Source organism: Labrus mixtus, chromosome 5 (assembly GCF_963584025.1).
Source record: "Labrus mixtus chromosome 5, fLabMix1.1, whole genome shotgun sequence".
Taxonomy (NCBI): Eukaryota; Metazoa; Chordata; class Actinopteri; order Labriformes; family Labridae; genus Labrus; species Labrus mixtus.
Window position 1 is genome coordinate 8,985,519 of NC_083616.1, and position 24,185 is coordinate 9,009,703.

At 40.0% G+C, this 24,185-nt stretch overlaps 1 protein-coding gene across 11 annotated transcripts in view; it reads right to left on the reverse strand.

Moving 5' to 3' along the window:
• The window catches only part of ncor2 (nuclear receptor corepressor 2), a 96,724-nt gene that overhangs the window by 70,126 nt on the left and 2,413 nt on the right, over positions 1-24,185 (reverse strand). For all 11 annotated transcript variants that reach the window (XM_061037635.1, XM_061037629.1, XM_061037626.1 and 8 more), the window contains exons 2-3: positions 3,552-3,747; positions 2,651-2,766 (exon numbers count right to left, since the gene is read on the reverse strand). In XM_061037635.1, the coding sequence (XP_060893618.1) occupies positions 2,651-2,766; positions 3,552-3,656 (221 nt within the window). In that variant the 5' untranslated portion in view covers positions 3,657-3,747. The remainder of the gene's footprint in view (positions 1-2,650; positions 2,767-3,551; positions 3,748-24,185) is intronic.

Consider the following 24,185-nt stretch of genomic DNA (forward strand, 5'->3'; position numbering starts at 1 on the left):
AACCCTAGTGCAAATATCCAGATTTCTTTTTTCTTTAACAACTATGCGCATGCTGAGGTCTAAACAGAAGCCCTAAGGATACTACTTTGATATCCATTAACGACATTATTCACAGTTCACAGTTCCATGAGAAGAATAATCACAGCTTTTACACAAACTCATTTTGCAGTACTGCAGCAGGTTTGTTTGCACTCTCTGTTCTGGCCTGAAACGACACCCTGTTAAGTGCTTACTCTGTGTTGTTATGCCTGCTATAAAATGTATTCTCTTCCTTTCTCAAGTAGTCTGGGTGATCTCACACAGATGGGAAGAGGCGGAGTGACTGATATATTGCTTCGAGTTAAGAGGGGCATGAAACAAACACACAAGTATAGTGGCCCACAAATGATTATTCTGTGGTGGTTTTCTGACCTATAATTAGGGTTAATTTAGAGCATTAACTAAACAGCAAAATGTCCTCTTGTCCTTAGTCAAAGACAACTGAAGAGGAGATGAAGGATATGTAGATGTAACACAGAGAAAAGAGATCACACTTCTCTTATATTCTCACTCAGAATGTGAAAAACCCTGAGCCCGCCACAAATGGAGACATGGTGTGCAGAATTACTGAGACTTGTGAAAAAAGGGAACACACATCTGAGAGCAGAATAGATTGAAGAATCGCCAAGGCCAGAATTACGCTATTCACACTCTGAATGAGAGTGTAGAATAAGGGCTTCAAGCCGGATACTAAGCTCTGTGAAGGAATGTTGAACGCTCGATAGATCTAACTGAAAGACTCACCACCCACGGGCACCTGCCAGCAAAGGCAGTTTATTTCCCAGTCTGCACAAAGAAACTAACTGCTAACTATCTTATATTCACAGTATAAGTAAACAAGGCATCTATTTTGCAGAAACACAGCCAATATAGTGACTGTCAAAGGCACCAGTCATTGAATGAAGCTATTTAGGAGCTGGTTGAACAGTAAGAGTTTCTTTGTGCGTCAACCCAGAACCAGATTTTCCGTAGTGTGTGTTGCCTGGGCTAAGCTAACTGTTGACTCTACCAGCTCAGTGCTTTACAGTGAAGACCCTAATCCCATCTGATTGATATTTAAAGACACCGACACAACATGCGACGACCACACACTGCTACAGAGTCATTCCACCATCTGCTGTCTGCTGTTATTACTCCATTGTGCTCCCGGAGCTAAAGGTGCACAAATGATCTGGCATATTTGGAAAGACTGGCCCTGCTCTGTACACAACACATTGTACATCTTCCAGCTGTTTTCTAGTAAATTCTGCCTCTTGAAAGGTTACTTTTGTGCTTCTTGCATGTTTTAACATCTGCCAGAAGATTTGCCATGACAATCAACTGGGAGAAAAAAAACAATCTTGTGACTTATCCTCCTATCTTCTGTGCATAATGTTAAATTCATGATATTCCCATGAATCTTTTATAAATGCTCATCGAGACTCATCCTCGAAGAGCACAGCTAAATAAATAATAAACAACCTTTGGTAGGTACAAGACCAGAGTCTCCAGAGAGAAAGTACTATACATACAATGCTTTGGCAGACTTACTATTGGTCTATTGAAGATGGCAAAACCCTGCAAGCTCCATTGCCCCGCAGAGCCGTTTAACACAACATTACAGAGAACGGCTCGCGGATGCCAATTACATAAGGATTACACTGGGGGAGGGTTAACAGGCGGAGGCTTTACTAGAATAATACTGCATGAAAAAGGTTAAAAAAACACTTGGGATACTAATGGAATACAATATTCTTGCACTGATTGACGTTGAAACACAAAAATGCAGTTCGAAAAATGTATAAAATCATAAATATTGTGCTTTTCATGTTACATTACCCCCAATTCACACATACGCCGTGCACGCCGCGGTCTGTCAGCACACTAGGCCATAGTTAGCTGCCACTCTAGTCAATCATTGTGTTCACACAGCGAGCACTGCGGTCCGTCTCCGGAGCGTGCCGCCAACGCCACTACGCTCTGCTCCATTTCGAATACGCTGCGAGTCTATTTTTGACAGAGTACACTGCGGGCACGCGTCAAGCTGGACAGAATATGACAGCCCGGACAGGAAGTCAGACAAGGAAACGCACAGAGCATCCGGTCATTTTCAAAATAAAACACAACATACGGACTCGCGATCATATTTTTCATCACTTTATCAACATTATGTCAAAACAGGCACAGAATGAACACCAAATCATCTTTAGAAAGACAAAGCATATACATATATATTTTTTTTTTTTCTCTTCAGTAATTTGGCTACGTCTGTGCTGTCTTGTGCTGTGTTTGTTATGTGAAAAATGAATAAAATATATATGAAAAGAAAAAAGAAAGACAAAGGAACATGTTGTTTGCATGTTTTTTTTTCAGCGGGATATTGTAGTAGTTATCCTCTGATGTGTGTACAGCTGGTCATCAGTGCACTACGCTTCCAGAAACTGATCCAGTGGGGATGGAATATGTGTGAATTTGGGGTTACCCTCTGTTGTGTTTGTACAGTCAATAACACTGCACAAATCATTTATACAAACATACAATGGGGAAAATGCATACAATCAAAACACACTGCCATCTTTAGTAGTTGTACTTTTTTGCTCCTAAGAAAAGACTGTGAGCTTGATGGACATACCTCTCATTTCCAGGCTGAAACTCTGAAAGCAAGGACGGCCGACGGCGATGGGGTTGTGCCAGGTGAGAGCTGTAGTCTCTAGCATGATGAGAGTGGTAGTCAATCAGTCCCACTTCCTGGAAAAATAAATCATGACAAGTTGTCAGTGGGGAATAAGATACCCTACTTTAATCCTTTGTTTAAAAATATAAATATTAAAAAAAAAAAAAAAAACATTTTAAGCATTTCCATGTCCTGCCTTTTTTCTCATTTAACACCCAGTCCTTTTCATTCCAGCTCTCTTTTCTCCCTCTGCTTCTATTTGTGTGTCACACAAGTGGGGAAACCCATGCAGCTACTGTAAAAGTGTGTGTTTGCCAATCAGGGATTGTGGGACACAGCCTGTCAACCTTGATCTCCTGCTGAATGTGATGATAAGAGAGAGGGGAAGGATTAACTACAGGTGCAGCTGTGGGGATCCTGGGGGGGTAAGCCCTCAATTCTACCGCCAAACCAGAACAAAAAGAGACCTGTGAACACTGGAGGTCACTGAATTAACTTGTGCATCAGCTAGAGGCCTCTTCTTTGAAGCATAGACAGCCCTGATATGTAGAGGAACATAATCTTGATAATTAGGTGATGTGGGTGAAAATAATGGGAAAGGCCTTAATGCGAGGCCACAACGAAAACATGAACTTTCAACTCAAACATCTAATGAGGGAACAGTTTTGTGTGCACAACACTGCAACCTTGGAATGTTTCTGTTGTTAAAACATCAGAAGGGGCCCCTGGGGTCATGCTCTCTGCATTGGTTCACAGTAATGCCTTGTTTACACAATATCCAACAAGTACATATTGTTTATGACAGACGAATCTCTAAAAATCTCAGGCACTAGCAGTGGTGCCATTGAACGCCCCTTACCGTGTGTGCCCGTTGCAGCTGCAGTGGTAGAGTGACGGGGTTTGGCAGGTGCCGGGTATCCACAGTCCTCCGGCCCGGGGGTACAGACTGAGGATGAGAGGACATGCTGGCACAGCCGCTTCCTCTAAAGGCCGGAAGTGGGTGTGGATCCGGAGGAGATGCCAGGCATTATCAGCTGCTTCTCTTAGCCTGCAACCTGTAGAGGACAATTTTTTTTTTTTTATTAGATTAGATTAGAAGAACCCCATTTGATGGCTTTGATACCTTTAGAGCTACACAGAACAATGTATAAAACATTATGCAATATGTGTAACTGCTGCCCAGAAACAATGATGTTTACTGTGGCTAACACTGAAGGTAGTGATAGATGAAACTGTGTGTGTATGTCTGTCTTCCCAGGATGACAGAATGATATCACCTCCCTCACACAGCTGCTCCCCCCTACATCACTCAGAGTAAAGGACTGAGCGCCCCTGCACCTGCTAGGCTGAACTGCTCCTCCATTGCTGACTGAATGGCCCACTGTCCTCACACTTAAGACACACACCAGCCAAGTCAAGCCGCTGGCCTGCGAACCCAAAAATACTCTGGGTCTAATGGGGCTTTGGAGCAAACAAAAATAACTCATCGACAGATCGAGATGTAGACCTCGAGAGTCAGGCACTAGATTTTAACTCCAGCTGACATTATGCAAACCAGAGTGGTCTTATCAACAAGGAGTGTCAGATATGAATCAGAATGATAAATAAGTAAAATCGGGTACACACCAACATGTAGGATGACTAAACATACTACAAATGGGAATTTATGTATCTCCATATCAAACTTTAAATTTGTTAAGAATACTAGAGTGTGGAAAGAAATGGCAAGTTTCATATTACTCCGCAGTAGGAGCTGCCATCAAGTTAGTAATAGCTACCATGTCAACAACACACATCAATTCCTCGCTCATTTTTGGGGTTTTTTGTCACGATAGAAGCTTGTAATGTGTCTTCAGAAACACCATGAGCTTGCCAAAGCACTAATGTTTCACAAAGTCTGACCGTCTGAGAACATGAAACATGGCCTATTATTCCTGTCTCCTGTATTCTACACGTGGTTTATCATTTTACTAGTTTGATGAAACACTAGTTTAACGTTAAGGAGCTGAAACTGCATATTCATTTTGTTTACTATGTTGTTAATATACTTCCATACATCACTCTCATGCCACATGGTGTTCATTCAGCCAGTCATGTTAACATAGTGGTGTCTCTGATGATCTCCTGGTGAAGTCCCTGAATGTTTTTGAGAAGATCTTTTGTTTCAGCAGTATGGATCTAAACAGATATTCATAAGTAGTATTATGAAAAATAGCCTAAAACTCTCAAAGACAACGCAATGGAAACAAATCGCGATTTTTGGTGTGGCGATATTATATCGATTTTTTTGCCGCTAAGTATTGATATTTTTATTATATTAATAGCAAATGTGATTTTTTTTTATTGCAATTATGAATTGCTGAAGCGGCAGCACAGTTCATTTTGAACAAGTTGCATTGTTAAAAAATCATGCTCACATTCAATTAGACTGAAATACTAACAGTTCAGATTGAGAGGTGCATGCAGCATTACTTTGACCACAGTGTTGGTCAGTGTGTGGGCTTGACTCCATTGTGTAGAAATAAAAAGACTGAAGTGAGATAAAGAGATTTATTTGACAAAACAGTTCTTGATTTAGTTTAATTTTGTGGACATAATATGCAGTTAAACAAGTTAAATTGAAATATATTGTAATGCAATTCTCAGAATATCGCAAAATGTTTAAAATTGCAATAATAACTCAAGTATCGTAATAATATGGTATCATGGGGCCTCTGGTGATCCCATCCCTAATACTTTTGGTGTATTTCACCTAAAATTCAACTTTCGGCCGTGCTCATCTCGTTACTGCAGCCATTTCACTCAGACAATCTCAAAAGCATGTGAAATTAGTCAGTAGTACTCTCAACTAAAGGTGCACTGATAGATCAGTGGGTGACCGTGACCGGACGATTTTGGCAGGAAAGAAAAATATGGGCTCAACATGGCACTGATCAAAATCTAGACAAGATTGTGCTCACGTAATCTGTTTACTGAATGGAAAAGCCATCAGCACCAAGACGACCTCCCTAAAATGTAATGAATAAAGTCAGAAAGAGATTTAAAACAGAGGTTAAGTATAAGTAATATGGGTAGAAATTATGTCCATATTTAAGAATCAAAAAAGGAGCATTAAGATGATAACTACAAGTTTCAATGCATGTTAACAATGGCTTTCTATCAATAAAGAAAACAAGTCCTAAGTGAAGAGCTGTCCTTGATGCTTTGAAAGATGTAAACATATAGTGGAGTAAAGTACAAGGTCATGTTTACTGGCCTTGTATAAATCATAACATCTGTCAGTCCACATTAGTTGGATTTTTTGTCAGTTTGGATCTGATAACAGAGCATGTGTTTGTTCTCCACAACAGTGGAGTTCATTGGCATTAAGTAGTACTTTTATGTCCACAAACCAGGGCAGTGTCACAAGTCACTGCTGGCACAGGTAGTGCACTGTGTACATGAATTATGTTGTGCCTTCTTCTAGTGAAAGATAAGTGGTGATAAGATAGTTAAGTCCAGGAAGCAATCTACACTTGTTGGGAAAATACAGTTTTTTCACAGAAGTATGGCATCTAAATGTACCTTGTACCTTAACACAAAAACACATTGTTAATCCCCAGCCAAAAAGTGGTCTATAAATTATGTAATACTAGTTTAATAGCACCAATGACAGGGCAACTATTTCCCCTGGTGGTGATAGTTCCTTACAGTAGTTCTTTAAAATGTCCAATCTAAATAGTGAAGTAAATAAATGTTAGACAGTTAGACAGTAATGGCCAGTCACACAAACCAGATCACAACACCGCCTAGAACTTACATTATTTATTGACATGGTCTAATAGTGTGGAGTGCCAGTGTGCCAGTCTCCATTGTCTGACTGAGTTTGGACTTTTTAGGAGAACAAAGAGAGGCACTATCTGTCCTTCCTTCCTGCTCGACTGTCACAAACACAAAGTGTCACTTGATTTTAGTTATGCAAAGGGCTCTATAACCAACAGCTGAACATTGCTCAGGCTTTAAGGAACAGAGAAGCTCTGTAAACACTGGCTCAGAGAGGCCATGATATAGGGAAGCGCTGCTGAAATTCTCACACTGACCCGGGACTTTGCCTTTGTGTCAAGTAGCCAAAACTGCGGCTTCAAATATTTTCAAGTAACTGGAGCTTCTCATGGTTTGATCTGACAGACCTAGGTAAACAATTCACAAAAGGGGAAGTGGTTTAAACTTCCAGTAGACCAACCTCACTGCTGGTGAAAGACTATTTTATATTGACAAAGCATGCAAATGTGTGAAGAAAAAAAGGTGAGCAGGAGAAGGTGAGATAAGCCATCCTCTGTTGAAGACTCTCTTTGATGACCGGCCAGTCCAGAGAGATTTCACTGAGGAGGACAAAAACAAATCTGAAGGCAGTCACAAGATCTACTCAGGACAAAAAAAAACCTGAATCAAGACGAGAGGGGCCAACACAATGAGAGAGCTTTGACATAAACTCTGAAGCAAGGGGGCCTTCCAGACAGGAGGCTAAACACATGCACTGGCACTGCTACAGACACCCACAGGGAAGTCGTTGGCTCACAGCCAGCACTGCGAATGAACTCACTCACCTCACTCTTCTCACTCTAGCGCGCTTTTCCTTCTCCCCCTCTCTTTTTGCTTTCGTCTTCTGCACAGAGTAGAGTGGGCCCCAGCTTTCAGCGGTGCAAGCCAATATTTCATCCTCTTACCCCTACACCCACCCACCCCTCCTCCACATTTTCAGGAATGGCTGTGGAAATACTAGCACAGAGCACACAGACGGCTTCCCGTCTGCCAAGGAGAGCAGGAGGCTGACTTCAAAACAACAGTTTAATTCTCCTGACATAAACAGTTCATCAAATCTCTGTCTGGTTCCACTTGGTAGCTTGACATTGAAGCTCTAGTCTCAAAGTCAGAACAAGGGATTCATCAGCTTTTAACACGTTTTTGTTAAGAGCCTTAATAGCATAGCTTGGAAACTGATAGAAGCGAGGGTGCTGTGAATAGACAATCGGCCTAAAATAAATGGTTTAGACTTAATTTCAGCCCAAAAAAATATGTTCACACAGAAAACAATCATATTAGAGCATTGAGCTGTCAGCAACAAGGTCTACTATTACATTGACAACCAGGAGAGAATCTGGCTCAGTTCAAATACATGCAGCTGGTACTAAGAGGCAGATGAGTAAACAGTAATGGGCACAATGCTTGGTCTGGGAACAACATCAGAATTCTTTAAAGCGGAGCCAGAGAGAGCTAAGCTAAGGGGAGGGGGGCTGCTAGGACTCTCAGCCTAGGAATGTGGCACCCTGTCAGGTCTCATAAGAATTTATCTGGAGCCTCATTAACAAAAGGCCCCGGACAAGAAGGCTCTCGTTTGCTTACCCTCCATATCAATATGGAACCACTCAAAATCGCCATGCATACAAGCAATCCTTAGCTTGAAGATTGATTCACACATGACCTTCATCTTAGGACCAGCATGGGTGGTCCAGATCAATTTATCAGAACAAAAAGTGATTTAGTGTTAAATGAACAGGCAGCACCATGTCTCTCAGCCCTGTCTTGCTCTTTCAGGTGCTTGGAGTTGGCATGTGGGTTGAGTTGGGAGGGCCATCACCTGTTACCTGCTCAGCTGGGTGGGCCCTTCAGAAAAGCAATATACTGTGTGATTGATACTGTACTGATTGAGACTCTAACTGACTCAGCCTTTCCTTCGTTTGGTTTGCTGCATTTACCACAAACATCTCACCACATTTCCACTATGACTGATTTCTCACACTGACAGTAGATATCACGAGTTATTTGGTATGTTTGATTATTTTAGTTAAAAATAACCCTTTTGACTGCGTTATCTGTGTGTGGCCTCTCTGCCAATCAAATCCTTTTCTAAGACCAAGCACTGCCAGTGAACACTGTGGGTGTGTGATAACACAGAAACACACAGATAGTTGATACAACTAAGCGTAGTAGTTGTATACGCTGCCAACCATGGTGTGAGGTAATCTCCTCGAACCCGATCTTGTTAAATTTAAACTTAAGACCCCTGCTATATCCTACCCATACCGTTTGCAAATTTTGTATAATTTTGTATGATTCAGAGAAACTTAGCGATCCTTTCCACGTCAAAACGACAGGAGGCATCAAACAGCCTTAATCTCTAGAAACTCCTGTATTGGCTTCAACATCCATCATGTGTTCGTTTCTCTACTTCCAGACTCCCCCTCCCAAACTGTCCATCCACATTAAACATGAAAACAAAGCTCTTACGATTAATCCACTAAAGCTTCAGTATTTTAGACCCAAGAGGTTTATTAAGGTCAGGGATCAGAAACAAGGGTAATCTGAGTGGTAAACAAGCCGTTCGGTAACCACAGTTCCTTAAAACTGATCCAGCAGGATCACTTTTCCTTTCCATGTGACTTTGAATGTTTTCTTGTCTTCATCAGAAAGATGGATGGTGTACTGCAAAGCACTTCATATACCCAGGGTACCTTGCAAAACCTAATACCTTCAGAGGCCCTCTTGTTTTTTTGAACAACATCCATGCAGTAAAGCCTCATTTATTGAACATAAGTATAATGAAATATATTTTATATCATTTGTGAAAGCACTACATATATTAGACTAAAGACTATTAGACTATTAGGTCTACATGGCAATATTTAAAAACTGCTTTCATTTCAGTAGCCTTTTTATTAACGTCTACACCAATATATTTTCCACCGATCCACGGATCAAGTGGGGCCCCGACCCAGGATGATCCAAAAGGATCACATATCAAGCCTGATCCGTTTAACCACTAATTATATATAATGCTGCACAAAACCATCAACATGGATACATGCTAGCCTGCCACATTGCATGAAGCAACGTAATCTGAGAAAAATGAGCTAAAACAAGTCATGCTTATGTGACTAATCTACAAGAAAAGTTCGCTTGAAATTACAAAACACAAGGAGCATGTCAGCAGAGCAAACATCTGACTTACTGTTGTGCAGGGTCCGAAATTAACTTTTTGACTCACCGGCCAAGGTGGCAGGTAGATGAAAAAAATCACCGGCCAAACATATTTTTTTACCTGCCAAAATAACAAATTTTGTTTTTGTGTCCTATACACATCTGTTACAGTACATTTAATTGAGAAGGCATTATGTTTTGTTTAATCAATAACAAATTTAAGTCACAGATTCGATCATGTCATCAGATCAGGAAATTGAGAAATTGTAAAAAAAAATATATATATATTTGCTGGCCTTTGTTTTTTGTATTATTTGTAGGCAGTAGTGCGTGCGTTTGCGCTGCAATGTATGTTGGTGTGTCTCAGCGTGCCCCGTGATGCTCACAGACAGTCATGACAGCAGAGAGAGGAGCAGGGAAAAGTAGCTGCAGCTAGGCTACATCAACCGTGCTTAATACTCATAGCATAGTTTTTTATGACTTTTTGATAAAACATTTAACCTTCCTGTGGCGGATAGCCCTCTGAAAAGTACTCGCCAAACAGAAAATCTACCCGCATTTGGCGCTTGGCGGGTGTTAATTTCGGACCCTGCTGCTGTGAATGAAGATTCTGTGTGTCATGGTGTCATGGACTACAAACATAAACGCAGCCTAATGTTGTGCCTAATGCACAGTATATAAAAATGTCTGACCTTTTTATTCAAACAGGTTTGCCACTAGAACTTCCCAATGTTCAGTACTTTTTGAAGGTCAAATGTGGCTCCAGTGTAAGTGACAGAGAGTATGATACTGAGATAATTAAAAATGATTATCTGTATCTACTCTAGGCTGCAGTATAAGCAAGGCAGTCAAGTTAGAGAGAAGCATTGCCTCTGCCTCCACATTTGTTACGATCACCTCTGTGTCCTGTACTTCTAAACAGAACAGGCTACCAACGTGTCCTCTGGAATGCTAAAGATGCAACAAAACTGTGTCGTACAAGCAAGTATACACTTCAAACCTCACCAAGCACCTCAGCGTCAGACACCCAGACCTCACCATGAGGTACACAACACGACAGGCTAGCATGATCTAGCTGGCTAGCCCACTAGTAGGTTGATGATGAGCTACTAAATTATAGTAATTGATAATAGACAACATAGTGTATTAAATGTTATCAAATCATATGTTCTCAAACGTTAATATATTAATATTTGAGCCAATTTGCATAGACACTTTTAAGCAATTTCCCCTATAGGAAATTAAAAAGAGATATTTAAGATATCTTTGACGATGTATTCTCAGTGTTTCCCACAGAATTAAGCAATATCTGGGTGGTGGAGTTCTGGGGGGGGCGTGTGTGTGTGTGTGTGCGCGCGTTTGTGCTGCAATGTTCCCCACGATGCTCACAGTCATGACAGCAGAGAGGAGCAGGGAAAACATCTAACGCTCTTCATACTCATAGCGCGCCTGCGCTCTCTCTCGTCCACGCAGCAATTTTATGAATACAAAAAATGTATCCGTGGCGGTCCTTGTCAATTATGTGGCGGGCCGCCACGGATTAATCAATATATGGGAAACACTGATTCTGTACACTCTGAGAGTCTTGTATTGTGCAAAAGCCTGTCCAAATACATACTTATTAAATAAATATAGATTATTGTGACACCACTAACATAGCATAAAAAATCTGAGAATCACATCGAGAACCAGCTTTTGAGTCCCAGACTGTTTGGAGAAGGTGCCAAACAATGGTATCTTTGAATGATGATAGATTTGTGAATTACTCAGATGATAAACAGACTGATTCTAAACTGTAGATCTGTACACTAAATTAAACTGGTGAAATTTGCTGGGGGATTTTCATATCACAGTACAGTGTTTCACAATGTCAATCTATCTGTGTTATATTCATTTCACAGTACGTATCAGCTAAATATTTAGGTCTTGAGTTAACGGAAAGAGACCAAGTGAAGAGGGGGAAATAACAGCACAACAATCGTCAAAAAAAGGATGATCATAAATATGTTATTATGGGTAACGCAACCACATCCACATTCCTTTAAACTGAAGAACAATAATAACCAAAACTGACAAGGCAGATGGATGTTTTCTTGGTAGCCATTGTCATACTGACATTGAAGAATAGGAATACAACACATGACCATTATAGTGCACAGGTCATAAAGTAAGATGATTTATTTTAAGTATAATAAACATCAAACAGCAGAACAGGATGGGCATCAATTTCATATGACAAAGATCCAAACCAAATGTCGGACAACTATTACCGTCAGCAAGAGAATGAGTTACCAAGAGGAAGATAAAATCAAATGATAGGTGACAGAGTAGTGCTATAAAAGGCTGCAGGCTACCTGTATGCTCTGCAGACTTGATATATAGTGCAGCTCCTGGCAGGCAGGTGGCTGGAGCTTTGCTCTAGGTACTAAACAGTGAAATAGATCCTGACATCACAAGCTGATCTTGCTCTACACATGCTTACCTTTCAACCAGGAAATCAGCAGCACAACACAGTCAGCAACCCAAGGCACTGTGAGAAAAGCATGAACATCCAGTCAACTTTGGCACAGCTATAATTTGCCTGACGGAAAGAGGTACAATCATCTCTGTAAACCACAGCCTGTCACACCTTTGTTTGAATCCAACAGAGCGGCACACTTCCCAAAAAGTTAACGACACTATGATTAGCTCAAGGACAACTCCTGCAGAGAGCCAGGAGTGAAAAACATATTCAACTGGAACCAAGTAGCATTAGACAAACAACATTTAAAATCAGTATCAGTTGAATTTATAAGTTATCAGTATTTGGTCAGATCCTGGCTGAAATAGCTAGATCAGGTGACAATAGGCCGATCCATGGAGCTGATCTATACAACTTAGCTCTAGGCCATCCTGTGTTTACAGCAGCACGCGCGTCAACACTGTCATCGGTGCGCTAGGAAAACTACGCATTCTGCTAGGTGGAACCAACATAGCATGGACGATGCTAGCAATAAAGGCGAAAACAGTTTGTATGTATTTCTTGTTTATCACACCAACAACCTCCACAACTGCAAGCAATTTCTACAGGGCTCATGTTTAGAGGGGTGGTGGTTTAAAGTTCAGTTTAAATATCTGAAAAAGGAAGATGAAACTACAACAAATAGTTAACTTTGTCGTCCCCATTACAAATATGAGAGAAACTTCCAGGTGTACTGCCTCAGTGATGGTTTGAAAGCAACAAATCACTAGGGTACAAGGTACAGTATAATTATTTCTAAAGGAGTTCTGTCTGACCCCTTCAAGAACGTATGAGAACATTTATGAGAAGAGTTATGGATGTAAAAGCTGAAAAGCTTCACCACAGATACCTGGAGCCATTTATGTTACAGCACAGTGCCGTGCTACGAGCTAAAAGATTCACTACAGATATCTGGAGCTAAAACGTTAAGCTGAAGCTACAACGTTAGAGCAGTAACCTTTTCATTTTATTTAAGAGCATGACATTTTAGAGACAATTTTAGCAACATGAAAAAGCAAGGGGAAAAAAAGGAGTGCACCGCTTCGGCTTTTTCACACATACAGAGCATCTCAACAAGGGTTCACTGTGACAGCAGAGGGTGAGTGATGGCAAGTGGTAAACAGACTTTGGGTCAGATTGCAGCAGTAATTAAGTTAGTTTGAATATATTGATTTATTTAAAGTTGTCTACAAAGTTGGGAAAAGCTGATGCAACCTTACACACAAAGTATCCCCCGCCTAATCCTCACTGTGAGGAATACAGGTTATTAATTTAAAACTGGTATCATAGCTTTACCGTTTTAAGTCACTCTGGAAATTGTGATCAAGCGCACTTTTAAACTGTGTGCAGTAAAATCCTTGTCTGACATTGATTCAGTGACAGTGATGGCAAAAATAAATAAAAAAACAACAATAATCAATATTCTTCTTATGGTCTTATTTGCTTTTGTAGGTCACATTGAGGCATTAGTATTATATTAGCTTGTTTCATAACCCGATAAAACTACTCAGTGTGTTTGAGATTGAATGAATTACAGGCTCTGTAAACAGCGTCATTTCATCAGTCAAGTCATTTGTTATGAATTGGCACTATACAAATAAAGATTGAAGTAAGAGACTGTAAATGTTTCGGACAGGAAATAGAAGAATGAGGTCAACAGGGCCAGTGATTGGCTGCTCCAGATGTGATCTTCCAGCTGTATCCATGCTGGACAGTATTGGATTTCCTGACTGTTCCCCTGCCGCCGGCCGCCTCAGCCACACTGTGAAATTACATAAGGCTCTCCCCCTCCCCCACCCTGCTCGCTGGCGGGCTGAATACTGGGGCCTTGACACACTGCACTTCACACAGTAATTGTTCCCGACTACTGACTTTTGTTTAGATGGCTGAGCAAATATTTAAGGAAAAGTTGTAACTAGAAAATACGTCTTCTTAAGGTTCTTCAGTACTGTAGAAATAATACTGGTGATTTGACTGGTCTATTAAAACCAGTGGGGGGCACAGTTGATCAAAAATGTACTTAACTTTGTTAACTGTTAATCCTTTTACAAAGACGTAAATGTTGATAGCATTTAATCACTTAATATACATTAAAGGCGATTACATGCGATTTTTTGATCCAGTAGATGTCGCCCTTGAGCACCAGCATGAAACCAAAACAATTTGCGGTGCATTGTTGTGTTAGCATGCTAATGCTCGTATCTTCACACTGCATGTAAATTTACCCGAAATGAGCGTGATCTAGAAAACACAGTTAAGCAGTGAGTATATTATGTTATTATTATTTTCTCTAGTCCCTCAATTAAACAACTTTTATTCGCGAGGGGAGGAGTCGGCCGGCCGTCCCGGCGATGTAAACAAACTGAAGATAGGACTCGGGTGTTACACTCATTGGAGACAGTCATGACTCAGAGTTATTTTCAGAGGATATACTTGATTTCTATTATATTTAAGTGTGAAAAATCGCATATAAAGCCTTTAATAATTAACTGAAATGAACGTACAATGTCGATAGATTTGAGTTCTTAAGAGTCAATGATGACTTAAAAAATCTAAAATTACACAAGTCTGTTGTAAAAATCTACACTACACAATATAGTTTTTTTAACGTATATAAGCTCTGTCTGCACTCTAGGTGTAGTCCATAACTACATTCATGTAGGTCAAGCAATATTTTACAATAAAAGTGTCCAAGGCAGAGAAGGACTCCAGGAGGAGCTGTATGTGAAGGCAAGCAGCCACATTTTTCACTAGGACTTCACCCAGAGTTTCTCCTACCAGACACCTAGTATTTTTTCGGCAGCAAGTCCGAGTGAGGTGAGAACGCAGCAGATAATCTCCGGAAAATTCACCTTGAGCCAATAGTAGGGGGAGTGACGTTTATATACCGTGACTGCTGCACGGTGCATAGAATGTATACACTCGACCTTACGTCACGTCCTGTCCTATCTCAGGAGACTCCCCCACCCCCCCTCCCATCTGACAGGGATAGTCTCCAGCTGTGAGGAGCATATGTGAACGGCCAGGTCAGGAGAATGTCTTGAGCAGTCTTCCTGAAATTATCCCTAACAGACATTTAACAGTTAAGCTTTGCTTTAAGTTGTTTTGTAATCCATGTCATTACAAGAAGAACAAAATAGGGAAAAACACTTGTTCACTTCACTGAGAAATGAGTCAGAGAGCTCTGTCGCACCAAATCCCGTCAACACTGACTCAGTTCACTCTTTTAAACAATCACCAAAGTTTTCCAATTGTCTTCGTGACATTTGAGCAAACTACATCAAAGCTCATCAAGTTTTCCAATCTTTAATCATTTCAGTGTTGTTGATTTTCAACATGGCGGGTCCGTGTGACTTGCAGGTTGCAGATTGAATTTGCTTTCGGACACATTCTTTGGACACACATAATCAATACATGTTATATTAGTTTTGTAATGTAAGAATGTTAAAGAACTATTAAATGAATAAATCTGTCAGGGATTCTACGATATCAACATAGGGTTTTTTGTTTTGTTTACAATGTTGCATTAACAGGAAAAGAAAGCAGTCCTGTGATTTTCGTGATGCAGCAAACACGGACAGAATATCAGAATCTGATTGGAAAAAAGGGACACCTGTTATTGTGGAATACCACTGAATTTTGTTGAATATGGGTGCAATCTTTAAAAAGTAGTCATCAGTTCCCAAACCATTGTAAATATATTTTCACACTTCCAGAACAAATCTAACAGAAAAAAAACATTGCTGTTATGTTGTGGTGTAATTTAAAGAAGCAATAAGTAACTTTTTCACCATAAAGTAGTATTTTCAAACTTGATCTTTTCATCAGGGAGAAAAGCATCACTATTCGGCCTGGTCACAACAGATTCCTCCATTAATGTTCTTTTAAGGGCATGCTGCTTCTTTCCTATGATGACCTGTTTTTCATGTGTAAGAGACAGGATGTGACTCACTCTTATATTTAAGGTTATAACCTAATCTGTGTAGTTGACTATGGTACATTATGCAAGAACTTGTGTCTATTAAATTATTATTCTACATTTATTCACACTAAAGTTATCTCTTTTAAATGTTTTGTGCGTTTTGGTAAGAGATTCTCATAGAAATATCTGGTCTTACTTACAAGTATCAAAAGTATCGCCTGGTTGCTGTGCATAAATTTAAGAAGCATAAGAGTAGTCAAAGCCAGTCAAAGTCAGCCTGAAATCAGTATTTTAAAAGCCCTTCTTCCTGACCATCTCTTGTACATGATTTAATATCAAATGAGTCTAAATGTATCACCCCAGACATCATGCAACAAACAGACATGAACATCAAATAATCACACATTGATTGAGGTTTAAGGATTATTGTGAATGTATTTTTTTTCCTATCTGTTTATCATTAATAGCCAGGAATACGCTCCTCTACACCTACACTCCTCAGCTCTGCAGGACACAATGTGACAGCATCCCTCTGATCTATGAAGCTCTATTTACAAATCTCTCTTTATTCTCTCTTCTATTAAAGCCCACCTGACACTCGGCTCTCCATGCAGAGGAGCAGGAAATGAAACTGAGGAGTGCACTTGTCTGCTGGGCTGACCTACTTCCTTACTGCTACTTAATTATTCATCAGCTTTGAAATGTTCTTCTGTATGGCAGCATGCATGCCGAGTGCCTCTGTTTGCCCCTCATGACAGCAGCCGTACCAAGCTGCAATTTATGCATGAGAGGGCTTGATTGTGTGCGTACAGTTCGAGAGGGGGCTTGCGCCTAATGCACATAGATGCTGGTGTTATTTAAATAGACAACATACTACACAACACATCGTATCAAGATTTTATACACAGCTATTTTAATTATGGGCAGAGAATATTCTATTTGTAAAACCAATAGTCCTCATCACATCAAGTTAATGTTTTGATTCGTAGGGAGGACACATTTCTTGCAAACTGCACCGTCATGTATGCCTAAATATGCCATATCCGGAGAAGAATCCTGCTGCATGAGCAGAACAAAACCTGTAATTACGCTCCACTTAGGCTGTTGTACGTTTCACTGTTGTAAGTGTGTCATATTTCCACAAAAAGATCAACCCTGAGGTGTGTGCCCTTGGCTGCACTTACAAACATGCTTTTCAGAACGTGAAAAACAACATGTGCCGTAACACACATTCTAGTAAAAACAAAGGCTAATCAGAGGGATAAATCTAACGCTCCGGCAGCTGAAGCATGCACAAACACACACACACACACACACACAAGTAATGTCCTGTCATCTGTGTTGCGTAACAGAGTCAAGTGAATAACTTACCACAGAGCCAACTGTAATCTCAGCTAATCTGCTGTCTGCCTCTCTGTTACTGTGTTTAAATATGGCTGACTGGTTTTAATAGCAACTCCAATTCATAGCCTGGGAAATCAAAACAGAAAGCCATATGAATAATAAATGACTTAATTTATTAGTTTATAATAAACACCAAACAACGACATACTAAAAAAGGTCTATAAATGAGGAGTTTAATTAAAAGTCTCTCAGATATCCAATTTAACACATTGTGGTCAGTAGTTATTAGGTCACTAACTCATTTGCTGATCCATTGGTTGACTTGAGTCCATTGTGATTTATATAAATAATTCTTTAAGTGCTATAAATGAAAACTAAAAGAAATGTATATCAAGCAGCTTTAGAAAAAAACATGTTATTTTTTTCTTTTTTTTTCTTCATGTAGCAGGAAAATAAATCCACAGGAGGAAAGACCATGTTAATTTATCCATGAAATATATAGTAAAACATTGATGCCAACACAAAGCTGCTGAGAAATGTAGTTAAACGCCCAAGACAACTATATGTTACGCCATAACTACCCATACTCCGATCTGATGCCAAAGGGGATGTAAAGATTAATTGTGAGGCAGTTAAAAATCGATTCAAAGATGCAGGCGTAATCATGGCAGTCGGGAGGCCAAACCATACTAACAAGCCGGTATGCAGCACCGCTAGTCAAAACAAGTGCAAGAGCCAAAGAGATTACGATGTGCATTGGTGTTTTCATGAGGAATCTCATAATTTGTCTTCAGTCTTATTTTGTAAAATAAATCGTGAGAGAATCGTATCGTGAGTTGAGTGAATCGTTACATCCCTAGATGCCAATGTAATTTATTTTAAAAAAACGTTTCTCTGTCACTGCTCAAGTGATTTGCCTTTTTGTTTCTTGGGGTTGATTTTTGCTCAGCTTTTGGCAGAGAACCGATGGTTTCAAAAACAGTCAACCTTACTAGTTTAAGCGACCAAACACACGCTACAATCTGTGTAGTGTAATGAGTGTGCTCGCAAGAGTGACAGCAGTGGCTGACTGTGCTGGTGCACAGGCACTTAGGAAACGTTGATGTAGAAATAAACAAGATGAAATCACTAGAATCAATGACAAAACACCTAAGGCCTTTTAACTGGCCCAATTGGAACGTGACATCAGCTGACCTGGAGCCTTTTAATTTTGCCTCTGGGCAAGAGGGCCAGTTCTCATGTTGAGACATGCTTAAGAAAGTTTGTCAAAAATTGTTCATGCAGTTTAGAAAAATATCCTTTCATAGCTTAAGTTGTTTGATTTCCAAGACTGTAATTTAAAATAATTATTATCCATACCTACTCGCTTTCATTCATTTCTACCAGCAGGTGATCTCTGATTTCTCTGACTCATTCTGTATTAAGTGTTTTAAAGTGATTGTGTGTGATTCATTATTGCGCTGGGTTTCTTGACTCCTACTCTGCCTTATGTCCAACTATGTGCAACCACAGTCTCCTCTTTTCAAAGACGGAGGTCTTTTGTTGTTTTTTGTGTTTCATTTCCCCATTATAAATATCAGATATGAAACCCTTATTTGTGCCATTATGAAACGACACACAATGTGAAACTGCAGAGGGTAGACGGCTGCATTTACACTGATACAATATGGAGTTCAATAAATGCAACTATTCATTTTAAACAGCAATGGTCACATTAACACACAACACACCATGGTGTTACCTCCATAAACAAGTGTATTAGTCCTCCCCCTGCTTTTATGCAGTCCAGACAATGATTCAATATCGCCATATTCAGGTAAGTTTAAATCCACAACTGGAACAGCATCAAATGTTGGTGAAAGTCTCGCCATGTCGAATTATACTGTAACTGTTAATATTTAACCCTTTTCACACATAAGGAAATCTCCTGAAAAACTCTGGAGATTAGGCTACCCGGAGGGGCTTTTGGCTATATGTGAACGCAAACAGACGCATTTTTCGGGGCGGAAAACATTATATGTGTGTTCTCAACGTCCTCCTCACTCCGCTTACAGAGATCAACAGTACAAACTCATCACACACTCCCACTTTTCACCTCCACAGCCAGAGGCCGACTTCCACACGCTGCTCTCAGCCAGTGCGTGCCGAGACTGTTGTTTGTAGGATGGCGAATGAATCTAATATGGAAACTGTTAGTACAAATAAACGACCGGCCTCAAGCACACCACAGACTCCTTTACAGACTTTCACATGTGTATGACCACTTACCTCCTCTGTAAACATTAGGCCGGTAAATATCCAGTGTTTCGCGGTCGATGGTGATGCTCGTTTGTGTACATACAGGCACTTATGAAGAGGACGCGAGCGATAGCGAGCAATGGGTTACTGGTGCAGTTCGCCTAACGGCCTGCGGTGTCACTACAAACGCAGTATTTTTGAAAGTTACATATAGCCCCTTTAACAAATCCTTATATGGAGATAGATTGTCTCAAAAAGATTTATACATATTGAAATGATATGTATAAATATGCATACATTTATAAATATACAAATAAAAACGTGACATACAAATAAATAATCTAATTTTATAAATAAACATATTTGTATAAATATGCTTGACTTTGTGTGTGGATTCTGCATTCGTGGATAGCTTTTGGGCTTTTCTCTCGATGACGTAATTTTGAGACTCTTACCGCGCACCGCAATCCACAAATAAATACCCCCGAAATCGAATACGAGTACACCCTCCCCTGAACAACCAGTAGATGGCAGTGTTGTGCAGCCACCGCTGGTTATGGTTAGGTATTTGGCAGACGCTTTTATGCAAATTTACCGTCTATGACTGCTGCAGGATCAACAACATGGAAGAGAACAGTGGACTAACTGGATGGGTAAGTAATAACTAGTGATAACTTTTTTGTGGGTTGTAGTGTCATTTTTTCAGTGTACAGACATATGTCACTGTCAAATGTTGACATGACGTCTGCGAATGTTAGTCAGCTAGCAGCTAGGTCTAAGTCCCCTGTCCCTAGCATTCTTGTTTATTTCTTTACCTCGAATTGACTGTGGCTTAATCCAGACACACTATAGCTGCGAGATGGCTTGATCTGTTTCGTTTGCTTGTTAAAAAATGTGTAAAGCCTTAAAATGTCAGCTAGCAGAGGTCCCCAAGTGAGTTGAACTTGTAAAGCACACAATTAAACAAGACTTTATTGAACATTTTAATTGCCAGAAAGCAATGGATGTTGAATTGGTTTGCTGAGAATTAAGTTGGCAGCTCTTGGAAGATGTGTTACAAACACATTGGTGAATTGGGTGTATGAGAAAACAAAAAAAAAAAAAAAGAGCCCACATTATGCCCTTTTGGGGTTCGTATATTTAATCTATGTATCTACTTTTGTACGTTCACAATAGCTAAAGTTCGAAAAAAGTGTCTGTTTTCATGTACTGCTCCTCCTTGCTCCCTCTACGCTCAAAGTCTGTCAGCTACACTCTGTTGAGCCCCCACTGTTAGACCCCACGTGGACCAAGTCTGCTCTGATTGGTCTGCCGATCCGCTCTGTCGTTATTGGTCAGTTGCTCAGCACGCGTCTCGGAAATTTCAACATGAGCTGCAGGGCTTGCCACAACGAGCCAATGGACTTAGATCAGTGATCTCACACTGACAATGACGTCGGACTGACAAATTTTTATCGAGGGGGGCTAGAACCGAGCGTTACATGCAGCTAATGCTACAGCTAACAGGAAGACGTAGGAGAAGCCGCGTTTCCGCGGACTTTGAATTTTTGCACATAGATGTGCCTAAACATGCACAGGACACTTGGAAAACACACTAAAGGGCATATAAAACCAGAAAAAACATAATATGGGACCTTTAATGGCAAAAAAACGTTATGCTTCAGTTAAAATGTAAGTTGTGTCTTGATGTTAAAGATTTGTTTTATTTCCTCAAAGAAAGGAAACTTTTGTTTTTCATTGGATTTTATGCTGGACAGTGTGGTAATTAGAGAAAATTAGACGCATGATTTGTCTGATTCGTTTGTCTGATTTGTTGAATTCAATTATTGCAAGAAGCCTCACAAATTCCTGGAGGGTTAGATAAATCTTGCGGTTCTTTTGAGCTTTGCAGAGTGACAGCCACAGAATCAGTCTGACCTCCAGACCCCATTAACCCCTGAGGCGAGAAGCTCCAATACACCCAACCCCCATCCTTTGACGAATGGCCCTTACGACTGTGACCTAAATATGAAAGGGGCAAATTTAAGGATGAGAGAAAAAATTAAGAAGAGAATGGCATCTCACAGAATCATCATGTTTTCTACTTTCCTCAAACAATTCTGCTTAATTCAGCAAGCACAGATAATCTTGAAACTGATCAACCACTCAAACTAAGATGGCACTACGTCCAATTCAATGACACTCTTGATTGTGAGTATTTTGAGGTGCTGCAATGGTCCACCTGGATCTGATAATAAGATTGTACCACCCCGAGTCAAGTATAATTCTCCATACACGAAACTTCCCAGGTGCATTCCACTAGGAAGGAAGAAACGCTAGACAGCTGCTGTTACTCATTCAGTGAGAGGGAAATTGGGTGGGAGGAGGGGATGCGCCTGGGAGGCAGTTTCACAGTGACTGTCTCATATTTCCCTCTTTGGTCTCTGCACGTTAACTTTAAGGGTTCAAGGAGTGCATCACAATATGCCAATGCTGTCATTTCCCCAATTCATTATTTCATATACTGTACTTTCAATGATTCCACATTTCTGGACAATATGTAGTGGTGTAACAGTTCAAATACATACAAACATAGATGGATTTACCAAAATTAAAGTTGCTCACCTTTGAACACTCTGAGACAGATTATTTACGTCTGCTGAAAATAACAAGGCCAAGGAATATGTTAACTCGGGATTGAATTTCACATCCATCCCACTAATCAGCTTATTTCTACACAAAAATGTATCAAAATATTTTTTAAGACCAATGGGTCTTAAGTTTGGGTACGAGGTACACTTGAGAAATTGAAGTTTGATCAAAAGGATGTTAATTATTTTATCGTTTTTATATTGTGTTCAATAGTACGATATATTTTATACTTATCAATAAATAAGAACTTCGGGCAGTCCGACCCCATTTGGATTCCATATGACCCCACATGGGGTTGGGACCCCATGGTTGGGAAAGCCTACTCTATGGTCATTAGTAGCTAATGATCAAGGATTGTCAAATGGGAGTCTTTAGCTTGTATACCCATGTATAGATTATAAAGTACAAAGGCGTGAAGATGAAACTTCATAACAGCACCTTTGCAGAATGCACAAACGGCAACTAGAATGTAGCATTGGTGTTTTCCAATTAAATTGTTTTTTTTAGTAGACCAGAAAATGAAGAAGCAAAGCTGTACTTTGTATTGCATTATGTCAGCTTTTATCCCACCAAAAACCTTTGGCTCAAGGGGAATCTGGATGAAAATATATTTCAAAGGAGGTACATAATTTAAAAAGCACTCCTTGTTGCACACCTTGTCAACAGGTTGGTTGCATTTAGATGTTTAGGGCCAGCTGCTGGCTCCAGTCAGCCCTCAACATCTGTCCTTCAGCCAATTCAGCAAGCTCAATGGACAGAGGAAAATGTAGTCCTCAATTCAAGAAAGTAAAACAAACAACTTGCAATTATCACAACAACAGGTGAGCCTTGGTGGTTAGGCTTTTTATCAAGACACAGCAAATCCAAAACAGAGAAGAATCTCATCCACAACAAGCAGCCGCAAAAAACTAAAAAAAAAGAATGGTATTAGAAGTTTTGTATTACAAACTTTGCACTGCAATCATCACATTTAAAGACACTAAGCAGCAGACATCTCTGTCTTTCTCTATCTATCTGGTCACCTGCATAGTATATAAACCTGCAGCATGTACTGAATGCAAGTGGTACAGAGCAAGAGAGATTGATCAACTTCTAGTTGATCTTACATGCTGATTATATGGATAGTAAATTACCATAACTATGTAATTAACACGCTTTATTATTGTTCTGAAGCTGAGAGGTAGTTCCAGGTGGGAAAGTAGTTAAATGAAAAACATGTTTTTCTTTGTCATTCTGAAAATTATCAAAATAAGATTTTACATGGTTCACAGATCTACTTCACAATTTCTGATGTAGCTGGCTTTAAAGGACTTAACGTAAATGTAAGTATTTTGTGATTAATGATGGCGCAGTGTGTTTTCGCTTCCCACAAGAACTCTGTGAGGATTCATCTTTCACCGACAATAAAACAAGCAAGCACTCACCCCTTTCCAGTTTCATAACTGTGTTGTTTCATAATACGAGCAGAAATTGAACTAGCAGTAAAATGGTCTCCCTAAGGCACCACGCTGAGCACGGGATTATCTTTGCCCCCATTACCCTTTTTTGAAAGGGGAGATATCTCCACAGTCTTATATAACTCCTTAAAACCAAAAACACTCAGCTGACACTGTACTATGAGTGCACAGGGATCAAGTCAGTAATGTCATAATCAGGGTTTACGTTAACCAGTAATTTCCTGCTTTGGGCCAGTTTCACCGGCAGTTGTCCAACAGATGAAGATATCAATGACCAAGATATAAAGCTGGGAAAATATGACCATTTTAGTTTTTTTCTCCTTTTTAATATGTATAGGATCAACAATCATGATCAATACACTTATCTAATGTACAGTCTCCCCTTTTTTTTGATACAATACGATTGTATCGTTTCAGGTGATACAACCCACCTCTGTTATAAAA